The following is a 13,155-nucleotide window of genomic DNA, read 5'->3' as shown; positions in this document are numbered from 1 at the left end:
CTGGTTGTCCACACTGAGCTGTTGGCTGCTGTTGGCTGGGTGCCGCCGCAGGAGCCCTGAGCTGAAAGCCTGGGAGCCCCACCTGCTCCTTCTTCCTCCTGAGGACACTCCCTCTGGCCTCCCACCAGCCCAGCCCAGCTCCTACCACCGTCTTCTCTCAAGTGTAGCCACAGCCTCCACACTCCACCTTCTCTGGTTCTAGGCTCTCCCCAGACCACTGTCCGTCCTCCACACCATTGTCTAGGGGCTCAGGCCAAGCACTGATTGGGCCATTTCCCCCGCTGCCTTGAGGCAGGGGCACCGGGGTCTGGGTCTGGATGCTCCCTGCTGTCCTCAGCCCCTGCCCTGCAGGCCTCAGGTGTCAGGCTGCCCCATCCACCGCAGCCACTCAGACAGCGCTGAGCCCCTGCTCTTCCCTATCTCTGCCTGGTCCCTCTGCTTGCCCTGCCCTTCCGCCTGGGGAAGGCTTCCCTGACCTCCATCCAGAAATGGTACCTCCTCCTCTTGGCTCACACAGCCTCAGGAAGTCTCTTCTGATTTGACCCCAGGTGGCTCCCTGTCCAGTGCTGTGGATGAGACACCAGGCTGGGGGGTCAGTGTGGGAGTTGGTGAGAACACAGCCGGAAAGGTCATGGGCCAAAGCAATAGAGGGGCCACAGGCCAAGAAGGAGATTCTTGTACAGTTTTCTGGAGGAATGACCATGTGGTTGTGAGGCCTGGGGTAGCTCCTGGACTCAGCCGGCCTGCGGGACTCTTGGGGGCATGGCCAGGGCACCTCAGAAGGTGGCAACCGGGAAGGATGGCGCTGGTTGCGCACTCAGCCTTGGAGAAGGAAGGAGAGGTGGGCTTCTGTGCAACCTGGTTTCACAGTCCAGGTGTTGCCCCAGTGGCCTCTTGGTCAAGCTGTGTCCTTTCCCCAAGTCAAGGGAGGAAAAGAAGGTGATTACAGTAGCAAATAATTAGCAATACACATGGTTACTTGGTATTATGAAACCCTCCCTGTGCATTCCTGTCTCTGGGCCTTTCCATTTGCTCATCCTTCAGACTGAAGTCCCCTTCCCCATCCTCCCTGGATCCCGTGTAGGGTCCTCTGCCAGGTCCTCACACTGCACTTCCTGTAATGGGGGGCCTGCCTTTCATGCCTCCAGCATCTGGCTTTCCTGGTTTAGGAAAGCCTCATAGCCTATCAGAGCGGAGGTCTTCTCAGGAAAGACACCACAGCCCTTGTCCCCAGGCAGGTTGCCCCTGACTCCACATCTGGTCCTTGAGAAATCCTCATGTACCCTTCACCCCAACAAAGTCAGGTATGAGCCCTGACCCTACATCACCCACTCCTTTGCTCCTCTCAGCCATCCTTCCTGTCCAGACACTTTATGGGAAAGAGAACTGGACCCTAGGCTGCTGTGTCCCCAACTGTGGGGACACCCACTAGCTCTCTGATTTGACCAGCTGATGAGTAAAATGAGACCTACAGGCAATATCTTTCCAACAAGGCCCTCCCACCCTCTGAAAAAGGACAGACCTGGACGTGGATCAACGGCCCCGACTCAACCCACCACGCTCGCCCTTCTACAGGGACAAGGGGCTGGAATTCAGACCCCCCTCCTGCCCTCTGCAGTGAGCAGGGAAGGCAGCCATGGCTGCTGTGAGGGTGGGAATTTGGGTCAGGGATGAAGGTCAGGACCCTCTGCTCAGGGTCAGCTTCCTCCTTTCCCTTGTACCACTTCATGTGAAGCAAAGAGCTGGGGAGATTATGTCCTCCTGGAAAGCCCTCAGCTAGGCTGGGATTTCCCAGGCACGGGCCTTGGAGAAGGAGAGCAGCTAGCAGGAGGGCAGCACTACCCCACCTCAATCAAACGCCTAACCAGCTCCTCTCCGCAGCATCTGGGGCTGTGTGACAAGGTGAGCTGGGCCCAGGTGGAGGCTGAGTGCGAGGGTGCCTGAGCTTTGCAGAAGAGGATCAGGCTTAGGGCCAGCCCCAGACATGGAGCAGACTGGTGGGCGTGAGTACCATTCCCGTGAGTGGGATTTTACTGGGGACATGGGTATAGACAGGGCAGCTAGGGGTGCAGGCCAGGCCTGCCCCCAGAGAGCCTAAGAGGGTGTCCTCTCCCCAGAGGGGACTCTGGATGCCTCAGGTACATCTGAGAAGGCACATCCTCCCTCTTCCTTCTGCCAGAACAAAGACCTGCAAACCCCAGGGTCTCAGGGTCGGCCTCCAAGAGACCATGTTCTGCAAGCAGGAAGCAGGTCAGGCCTATCTGGACCCCAGCTTCCAGGAGGATGAAGTGAGACGGTGCACTGCACACGAGGCCCACACAGCTTCACCTTTCCTGGGTGCCTCTGCGGTCCCTCCCCACAGCCTGGCTTGTCTTAGTGAAGGTCAATGCATCTGGTCATAGATGCCCTGGGAAGGCAGAAACTGCCCCTCCAGAGGCACCGAAGGGCTGTTCTGGGGGTCCCCTTCTGCTCTGTATTCCCACTCTCTTCCTTCCCTTCCTGGGCTCTCCCCTGTCCTCTGACTGCTCATGGCTGACGGCAAAGACTCAGGCATTTTCGAGTCAAGTACCCAGGGAAATAAGTTCTCTCAGAATGGCTTCCAGGACCTCCTTCCTGTGTTGTGACAAGTGTGGAGTCACCACTGGCCAGGACCGGTTACGTCATCTGCAAAATGAGAACGTGGGGCCCCTTGTGCAAAATCGTGGGAATTTCAAGACCTCAAGCATAAGTCAAATCTCCAAAATTTACAAGCAGCCCGTGCAGCTCAATATCAAAAAAACAAACAACCCAATCCAAAAATGGGCAGAAGACCTAAATAGACATTTCTCCAAAGAAGATATACAGATTGCCAACAAACACATGAAAGAATGCTCAACATCATTAATCATTAGAGAAATGCAAATCAAAACTACAACGAGATATCATCTCACACCGGTCAGAATGGCCATCATCAAAAAATCTACAAACGATAAATGCTGGAGAGGGTGTGGAGAAAAGGGAACCCTCTTGCACTGTTGGTGGGAATGTAAATTGATACAGCCACTATGGAGAACAGTATGGACGTTCCTTAAAATATGAAAAATAGAACTACCATATGACCCGGCAATCCCACTCCTGGGCCTATACCCTGAGAAAACCATAATTCAAAAAGAGTCATGTACCACAATGTTCATTGAAGCTCTATTTACAATAGCCAGGACATGGAAGCAACCTAAGCGTCCATCAGCGGATGAACGGATAAGGAAGATGTGGCACATATATACAATGGAATATTGCTCAGCCATAAAAAGAAACAAAATTGAGTTATTTGTAGTGAGATGGATGGACCTAGAGTCTGTCATACAGAGTGAAGTAAGTCAGAAAGAGAAAAACAAATACCGTATGCTAACACATATATATGGAATCTAAAAAAAAAAAAATTGTCATGAAGAACCTAGGGACAAGACGGGAATAAAGACGCAGACCTACTAGAGAATGGACTTGAGGATATGGGGAGGAGGAAGGGTAAGCGGCGACAAAGTGAGAGAGTGGCATGGACATATATACACTACCAAATGTAAAATAGCTAGCTAGTGGGAAGCAGCCGCAGAGCACAGGGAGATCAACTCAGTGCTTCGTGACCACCGAGAGGGGTGGGATAGGGAGGGTGGGAGGGAGGGAGACGCAAGAGGGAGGGGATATGGGGATATATGTATATGTATAGCTGATTCACTTTGTTATAAAGCAGAAACTAACACACCGTTGTAAAGCAGTTATACTCCAATAACGATGTTAAAAAAAAGAATAAGTCATTACCAGGTACCAAGCCCTTCTGAGCACAGGGGCCTGTGTGACTGCACTGGTGACACACTCGTGACGCTGGCCCTGCCCCCAGCCCCCAAAATACAGTCATGGCAGGAAGAGCTCCAAGTACCTGCTTCAGGAGTTCCTCAGATGGCGGAAATTTTAATTCCCTGGGAAATACATGTACTTATCACTTTGATTTACTGGTTCTCTGAAGTCGTCTTTAAGAAATAAAGAAGGGCTCTAAACACACACAAACATACACAAGTGTAGCAGCGCTGACTATACCAACTCCCATTGCTTAGAAGGGCAACCAGGCCCCAGGAAAGCAAGGGACAAGGGGGCTCAGCAAGGCTGTGGGTGGGGGCACGTGGCAGGGCTGGGACTGGACTCACGGGCCAATGCTCTTTCCACCGCCCACAGCACCCACAGCCGTCCAACTCTGGGGGCATCTGGAGCTCGTGACAGGGCCCATGGCCTCCTCTCCAGCCCAGCACCCCCCTGCCCCCAGCCTGCTCAGGCCCAGTGGGGCCCACACAGCAGGCTGCTTCCTGGGCTGGAACAGCCTCCTGCAGCTGCCCAGCCCAGCCGGCCTGATCTCCAGAGTCCTTGCTCCTCAGGACAAGCTCCCCTGTGCTCGGAGACACCGAGCGTGGGGTGGAGAGCTGGGTACCCGGCCCTGTGAGCTGAAGAAGGGAGGCTCAGGGGACTTCCCTGGTAGTCCAGTGGTTAAGACTCTGAGCTTCCACTGCAGGGGGCGCAGGGTTGATCCCTGGTCGGGGAACTAAGATCCTGCATGCTACGCAGTGCAGCCCCCCCCCAAAAAAAAAGAATAAGGAAGGGAAGCTCAGGATCGTCCCAGGCCCTCCCACAGAACGGGCACCAGAAGCTGAGCCAGGGAAGACAGGAGCACCCGGGCTCCAAAAGTGCCCTTCTCAGCTGTTCTACAAGGAACAGGAGATCTGGACAGTGTCCTCTGAAGACAAATGGGAACTCCTCCAGAAAGTGGATCTTCTGCTCTCCTGGGGTCAGGACAGAGGGGACAGGTCCTGGGGAAGTTGGTTCTGATGACTGACATGCCATAAAATGGTCCAGGGCACAGATCCTGAAGCCAGAGTCCATCAGGTCCTAGCTCTGCCCCTCACTTGCTGTTTACTTTTGGGGAAGAAGTTCTCAGTCTCTTTGTGCCTCCATTTTTCTCTCAGTAAATTTGTCCTTGGAAAGCACACACCTCGGGTGGCTGATCAAGGATGAGGGCTGATAAAGGAGTCAACCCTGGGAAAGAACTTAGGGCACTGGTGCTGGAGAGTGGACAGAGAATAACTGGGAGAGATAATGGGCCAAAGTGTTAGAGGGGCCACAGGCCAAGAAGGAGATTCTTGTACAGTTTTCTGGAGGAATGACCATGTGGTTGTGAGGCCTGGGGTAGCTCCTGGACTCAGCCGGCCTGCGGGACTCTTGGGGGCATGGCCAGGGCACCTCAGAAGGTAGTAACTGGGAAGGATGGCGCTGGTTGCGCACTCAGCCTTGGAGAAGGAAGGAGAGGTGGGCTTCTGTGCAACCTGGTTTCACAGTCCAGGTGTTGCCCCCGTGACCTCTTGGTCAAGCTGTGTCCTTTCCCCAAGTCAAGGGAGGAAAAGAAGGTGATTACTGTAGAAAATAATTAGCAATACACATGGTTACTGGGTGTCTGTAATCCTCCCTTTGCTTTCCTGCCTCTGCACCATTGCATTTCCTAAACCTTAGGACTGAGGTGTCTAATGGTCAAAGAGCAGACCCTCTTACCAGTCAATCACTTTTGAAGGCACTGACAAGGCCTGCAGACCTCCCAGCAGGGGCCAATTACATCTCCCGTCTCAAGGGCTGACATGAAAAATATTCAATTAAAAAAAAACAACATTGTAAATTAACTATACTTCAATAAAATTTTTAAAATAAAAATATACCTATATTCAATTTTTTTTGTTGTCAGTGTTCATTTAGGCATGTTCATGGCCTGGTCCATGGCATGGGAGGGACCTGAGAATGGAGACGATGTCCTGGACCTCTTGGCCCTGCTGCCTCACAACATGCCCTTCTGGAAAAAACAACCATTCCTCTATTTTGCATGTGCAATCACGTACGTACACAGAAAAACACACACTCTCACAGACAGACACACATACACACACACACACACAGGCACATATAGGAGGCCTGCCGTAGTTAAGGATTTGGTCCCAGTAAGTGGGAGGAGACGAGACAAGTGAAATTAAATAATGGAGGAATTTGCTTTCAGAATATTTTATTTTTCAGAGTCCGGAAGCTTGAGCCAAGGCAGACACCTGTAGGATTCTTCCATGGGCCCACAATTTACCCCCAAATCCTGATTAGTGGGCCAACTATCGGACCAACTTTCGACCAAACTCTTCCGATCCTGTGACGCAGCCGCCTAAATCTCCCAACGCTCTGCAGCTGTGAACCAGGAAGAACCAGGTTACTTGTGGAGAATGGACCCAGGGGTAACACAAGACCGCTTCCCACCTGGACGCCCCTTTCCAGGACCACACCAGGAGACTTGGACCCCAGTTCTCCCTCTAGCTATGACTTTTGGAGCACAAGGTTGAATCCCTACACCCACAGACAGATGAGGAAACTGGGGTCCACAGATGGCAAGGGGATTCCCAGGGTCACAAGCCTATCCCAGCAAAGCTGGACGGGAGTAGGGGCTGAAAGCACATTACTCTAGTCAGTGCCTCTCAGAATTCAGCACAGTCGGAATCCCCTGGAGGCCTTGTGAAAATACAAATGGCTGGGCCCCAGCCCAGAGTCTGATTCAGGAGGTCTGAGTGGGGCCTGGGAATCTGCCTTTCTGTCAAGTTCCCGGGTGGGACCCCACTTAGAGAACCACTGCTCTAAGGGATGGCAGAGCCAGTCCTGGAGGCCTGGGGCTCGGGTGAGGGAGGGGCCAGGTAAGAGGGCCTTTCTCTGCCCTGGAAGGGGCAGTGGGTAATTGGTCCAAAGGGTGTTACACAGTCCAACCCCCCCAGAAACCCCTGCAGCTCAGAAGGGGCCACTCACCTCATCACAGGTGATGTTCATTTGGCCCTTGACCTGGTCCAGAGTGACTGTCCCCACACACTGTTTCACCAGCTGGAAGGGGAGGCTCGGGTCAAACTGGAGCCAGCAGACCATAACCTCCCAGCCTCACACCAGGGGCTGGAAATGGTCCCCAAGGCCCTGTTCAGCTCCCAGGGAGCACCCAGCCCCCAGCCTCACCCCATTCTCCTTAAAGTCACAATTCTCCTGGGGCTGCTGCGATGTCCTGGGGCACACGGTCTCCTTCACTCTGAAGCTTACAGGCTTTGGGGTGTCCGGGTCACCATCCTGGTCAAGGATCAAAGTAAGGAGACTGGGCTCGGGCTCATGCTTCCTTCTCTGATCTGTCTCCCTGCCCCCACCTAGATGGCAGCCTCTCCAGCCCCTCCTGTGTGCCTGGCCCCTGGCATGGTGCTGGGTTCACAAGGGAAGGGGACAGAGCCCACTCCTGGCCTCATGGGCACACAGAGAGCAGGAGGGGACCTCAGACCAGCTCTGATGAGAACACCTTCCCCATGGAGGGGCTGAGGCAAGTCAGGGACCACCTGCAGGGAAAGACCTTGTCACTGGAACCTCCAGGCTGAGCAGAGCCCTCCCTGGTAGAGAGAGAACGAGGAGCAGGGGGACTTTAGCAGGGAGGCCACATGGCAGAGCCAGTGACCCCCCTCTATCCCTGGAGCTCCCAGAAGGCCCTTAAGCCTGAACAGGGTGTACAGGGCGCCTGTTTCCACAGTAGAGATGCTAAGGCAGGAAGCTCTCATTGCTGGGAGGGGACCCAGCTCTGGGAAGGTTTCCTGGAAGAGGTGGGAGCCCACCTAGAGGGAGAAGTCCCTTCCTGATAGGAGGTACAGCCTGAGCAGAGGCGGTGACAGTGTGGCCATGGCTGGCGGGAGACAGCCCCCTCCCCAGGGTCCTCCTGACTCACGGCCTTGGGAGGCGGGTCCAGCTCCAGGAGGCGGTAGAGATTAGCTTCTGAGGACCGCTCGTTGAGACGATCCACAGCATGAAGCACAGCTTCCCTGTAGCTGAGGGTCTGGGCGCTGGCCGAGGGCACCACTACTCCCAGCAGCAGTAGCCACAGTGACCACCGCCCCAGGGCGAGGCTGGCCCTCTGAGTCTCCATGGTCTCCAAGTCGGCCTCCTCCCAGCACGCAGGACCCTCCTTTATGCCCCTCCTGGGCCTGATGCAATGGCCCAACCACGCGTCTTCCTGACCTGCCCCATCCCTGATCTCCTCCCCGGCTGTGAGCTGGACTTGCCTCAGCCCCTGCTGTTGCCTCACGGGATTGCTGGGCAGTGGGAGCGGGAGGCCTCCTGTGGAAGGTGAAGAAATGGTTTCTCCATCTCCTTGACAACGTCTTGGCCTCTCCTGGGGCCCATGGGGAGTGTCATAGGCAGGGTTGCTCAAGAGCATTGAGTCCTCCAGGAGAGGGAAGACCAGGCTCTGTCTTACGTCCCCTCTGCCTCCACACTCTGGTCTCCTCAGGAATAGGGTAAAGGAGTGTATTCAGAACTCAATCTCCTCCTCTAGGCACTGTCTGGCACAGAGTAGTCATCAGTTAATGTTGATGAGTGGATGACTGTACCAGCTCCTTCTAGAGCCTTACACACCTAGCCCAAACCCTAGACAGACAGTCAACCCCACACCATCTTGTCTTTTGGGCCCAGCCCTCAGCCAGTCAGGGGCTTGGCTCCCTCTGTCTCCTGTCCTGGATTCATCCTCACTGTTTTCTTGGTTAAATAGTTCTCCACGGGTCCCCACCAGACATGGCCTGTCCCCCTGACCCCTCCTCAACCAAGCATGGGAGGGGTCATCTGCACTGGGACCCCAATTCAGTGCCGCCTCTCACACTCAAGGCCACTGCAGGCTGGCCAGTCCTCACTGGATCCAAATTCACACTCAAGCCTTGTCTTCAACTATACAGACTCTAGAGACACGTCTGTCCTCCTGAAATGGCCCTTGACCGATTGTCCCCTGCTGCCAATCTCCTGGGTGCCCTCCTGCCTCCCCCGTGGCTCCTGCTCGGTCTCCTCCAAGGACCCTCCTCCTAAGAGGCAGGGCTGGCACAGGTGCATCCGGGCTGCTTCTCCTCCCAGTCCTCACACATTCCTGGGGACACCCTTTCTCAAGATACCAGTTATCAGGGACACACATCACTGGTCTGTATCTCTGAGCTCAAGACTCCCATGAGTGCCGCTGGTTGTCCACACTGAGCTGTTGGCTGCTGTTGGCTGGGTGCCGCCGCAGGAGCCCTGAGCTGAAAGCCTGGGAGCCCCACCTGCTCCTTCTTCCTCCTGAGGACACTCCCTCTGGCCTCCCACCAGCCCAGCCCAGCTCCTACCACCGTCTTCTCTCAAGTGTAGCCACAGCCTCCACACTCCACCTTCTCTGGTTCTAGGCTCTCCCCAGACCACTGTCCGTCCTCCACACCATTGTCTAGGGGCTCAGGCCAAGCACTGATTGGGCCATTTCCCCCGCTGCCTTGAGGCAGGGGCACCGGGGTCTGGGTCTGGATGCTCCCTGCTGTCCTCAGCCCCTGCCCTGCAGGCCTCAGGTGTCAGGCTGCCCCATCCACCGCAGCCACTCAGACAGCGCTGAGCCCCTGCTCTTCCCTATCTCTGCCTGGTCCCTCTGCTTGCCCTGCCCTTCCGCCTGGGGAAGGCTTCCCTGACCTCCATCCAGAAATGGTACCTCCTCCTCTTGGCTCACACAGCCTCAGGAAGTCTCTTCTGATTTGACCCCAGGTGGCTCCCTGTCCAGTGCTGTGGATGAGACACCAGGCTGGGGGGTCAGTGTGGGAGTTGGTGAGAACACAGCCGGAAAGGTCATGGGCCAAAGCAATAGAGGGGCCACAGGCCAAGAAGGAGATTCTTGTACAGTTTTCTGGAGGAATGACCATGTGGTTGTGAGGCCTGGGGTAGCTCCTGGACTCAGCCGGCCTGTGGGACTCTTGGGGGCATGGCCAGGGCACCTCAGAAGGTGGCAACCGGGAAGGATGGCGCTGGTTGCGCACTCAGCCTTGGAGAAGGAAGGAGAGGTGGGCTTCTGTGCAACCTGGTTTCACAGTCCAGGTGTTGCCCCAGTGGCCTCTTGGTCAAGCTGTGTCCTTTCCCCAAGTCAAGGGAGGAAAAGAAGGTGATTACAGTAGCAAATAATTAGCAATACACATGGTTACTTGGTATTATGAAACCCTCCCTGTGCATTCCTGTCTCTGGGCCTTTCCATTTGCTCATCCTTCAGACTGAAGTCCCCTTCCCCATCCTCCCTGGATCCCGTGTAGGGTCCTCTGCCAGGTCCTCACACTGCACTTCCTGTAATGGGGGGCCTGCCTTTCATGCCTCCAGCATCTGGCTTTCCTGGTTTAGGAAAGCCTCATAGCCTATCAGAGCGGAGGTCTTCTCAGGAAAGACACCACAGCCCTTGTCCCCAGGCAGGTTGCCCCTGACTCCACATCTGGTCCTTGAGAAATCCTCATGTACCCTTCACCCCAACAAATCAGGTATGAGCCCTGACCCTACATCACCCACTCCTTTGCTCCTCTCAGCCATCCTTCCTGTCCAGACACTTTATGGGAAAGAGAACTGGACCCTAGGCTGCTGTGTCCCCAACTGTGGGGACACCCACTAGCTCTCTGATTTGACCAGCTGATGAGTAAAATGAGACCTACAGGCAATATCTTTCCAACAAGGCCCTCCCACCCTCTGAAAAAGGACAGACCTGGACGTGGATCAACGGCCCCGACTCAACCCACCACGCTCGCCCTTCTACAGGGACAAGGGGCTGGAATTCAGACCCCCCTCCTGCCCTCTGCAGTGAGCAGGGAAGGCAGCCATGGCTGCTGTGAGGGTGGGAATTTGGGTCAGGGATGAAGGTCAGGACCCTCTGCTCAGGGTCAGCTTCCTCCTTTCCCTTGTACCACTTCATGTGAAGCAAAGAGCTGGGGAGATTATGTCCTCCTGGAAAGCCCTCAGCTAGGCTGGGATTTCCCAGGCACGGGCCTTGGAGAAGGAGAGCAGCTAGCAGGAGGGCAGCACTACCCCACCTCAATCAAACGCCTAACCAGCTCCTCTCCGCAGCATCTGGGGCTGTGTGACAAGGTGAGCTGGGCCCAGGTGGAGGCTGAGTGCGAGGGTGCCTGAGCTTTGCAGAAGAGGATCAGGCTTAGGGCCAGCCCCAGACATGGAGCAGACTGGTGGGCGTGAGTACCATTCCCGTGAGTGGGATTTTACTGGGGACATGGGTATAGACAGGGCAGCTAGGGGTGCAGGCCAGGCCTGCCCCCAGAGAGCCTAAGAGGGTGTCCTCTCCCCAGAGGGGACTCTGGATGCCTCAGGTACATCTGAGAAGGCACATCCTCCCTCTTCCTTCTGCCAGAACAAAGACCTGCAAACCCCAGGGTCTCAGGGTCGGCCTCCAAGAGACCATGTTCTGCAAGCAGGAAGCAGGTCAGGCCTATCTGGACCCCAGCTTCCAGGAGGATGAAGTGAGACGGTGCACTGCACACGAGGCCCACACAGCTTCACCTTTCCTGGGTGCCTCTGCGGTCCCTCCCCACAGCCTGGCTTGTCTTAGTGAAGGTCAATGCATCTGGTCATAGATGCCCTGGGAAGGCAGAAACTGCCCCTCCAGAGGCACCGAAGGGCTGTTCTGGGGGTCCCCTTCTGCTCTGTATTCCCACTCTCTTCCTTCCCTTCCTGGGCTCTCCCCTGTCCTCTGACTGCTCATGGCTGACGGCAAAGACTCAGGCATTTTCGAGTCAAGTACCCAGGGAAATAAGTTCTCTCAGAATGGCTTCCAGGACCTCCTTCCTGTGTTGTGACAAGTGTGGAGTCACCACTGGCCAGGACCGGTTACGTCATCTGCAAAATGAGAACGTGGGGCCCCTTGTGCAAAATCGTGGGAATTTCAAGACCTCAAGCATAAGTCAAATCTCCAAAATTTACAAGCAGCCCGTGCAGCTCAATATCAAAAAAACAAACAACCCAATCCAAAAATGGGCAGAAGACCTAAATAGACATTTCTCCAAAGAAGATATACAGATTGCCAACAAACACATGAAAGAATGCTCAACATCATTAATCATTAGAGAAATGCAAATCAAAACTACAACGAGATATCATCTCACACCGGTCAGAATGGCCATCATCAAAAAATCTACAAACGATAAATGCTGGAGAGGGTGTAGAGAAAAGGGAACCCTCTTGCACTGTTGGTGGGAATGTAAATTGATACAGCCACTATGGAGAACAGTATGGACGTTCCTTAAAATATGAAAAATAGAACTACCATATGACCCGGCAATCCCACTCCTGGGCCTATACCCTGAGAAAACCATAATTCAAAAAGAGTCATGTACCACAATGTTCATTGAAGCTCTATTTACAATAGCCAGGACATGGAAGCAACCTAAGCGTCCATCAGCGGATGAACGGATAAGGAAGATGTGGCACATATATACAATGGAATATTGCTCAGCCATAAAAAGAAACAAAATTGAGTTATTTGTAGTGAGATGGATGGACCTAGAGTCTGTCATACAGAGTGAAGTAAGTCAGAAAGAGAAAAACAAATACCGTATGCTAACACATATATATGGAATCTAAAAAAAAAAAAATTGTCATGAAGAACCTAGGGACAAGACGGGAATAAAGACGCAGACCTACTAGAGAATGGACTTGAGGATATGGGGAGGAGGAAGGGTAAGCGGCGACAAAGTGAGAGAGTGGCATGGACATATATACACTACCAAATGTAAAATAGCTAGCTAGTGGGAAGCAGCCGCAGAGCACAGGGAGATCAACTCAGTGCTTCGTGACCACCGAGAGGGGTGGGATAGGGAGGGTGGGAGGGAGGGAGACGCAAGAGGGAGGGGATATGGGGATATATGTATATGTATAGCTGATTCACTTTGTTATAAAGCAGAAACTAACACACCGTTGTAAAGCAGTTATACTCCAATAACGATGTTAAAAAAAAGAATAAGTCATTACCAGGTACCAAGCCCTTCTGAGCACAGGGGCCTGTGTGACTGCACTGGTGACACACTCGTGACGCTGGCCCTGCCCCCAGCCCCCAAAATACAGTCATGGCAGGAAGAGCTCCAAGTACCTGCTTCAGGAGTTCCTCAGATGGCGGAAATTTTAATTCCCTGGGAAATACATGTACTTATCACTTTGATTTACTGGTTCTCTGAAGTCGTCTTTAAGAAATAAAGAAGGGCTCTAAACACACACAAACATACACAAGTGTAGCAGCGCTGACTATACCAACTCCCATTGCTTAGAAGGGCAACC

The 13,155-nt window shown here is 54.0% G+C and overlaps 1 protein-coding gene across 1 annotated transcript; it reads right to left on the bottom strand.

Annotated features, from left to right (window-relative positions):
• Positions 1-6,050: 6,050 nt before the first annotated feature.
• On the bottom strand, positions 6,051-8,148 carry LOC307193057 (cathelicidin-6-like). Its single transcript, XM_079934526.1, has 4 exons — positions 7,787-8,148; positions 7,042-7,149; positions 6,844-6,915; positions 6,051-6,237 (listed from the first exon to the last, which is right to left on the bottom strand). Exons 1-4 carry the CDS (start codon positions 7,982-7,984, stop codon positions 6,136-6,138), a joined length of 480 nt encoding a protein of 159 aa, XP_079790652.1. The 5' UTR covers positions 7,985-8,148; the 3' UTR covers positions 6,051-6,135.
• Positions 8,149-13,155: the final 5,007 nt, after the last annotated feature.

This window comes from Stenella coeruleoalba (genome assembly GCF_951394435.1).
Source record: "Stenella coeruleoalba genome assembly, chromosome: 10".
Classification (NCBI taxonomy): Eukaryota; Metazoa; Chordata; class Mammalia; order Artiodactyla; family Delphinidae; genus Stenella; species Stenella coeruleoalba.
Note: the sequence above shows the minus strand (reverse complement) of the source record. Positions and strands in the feature narration are given on the sequence as shown.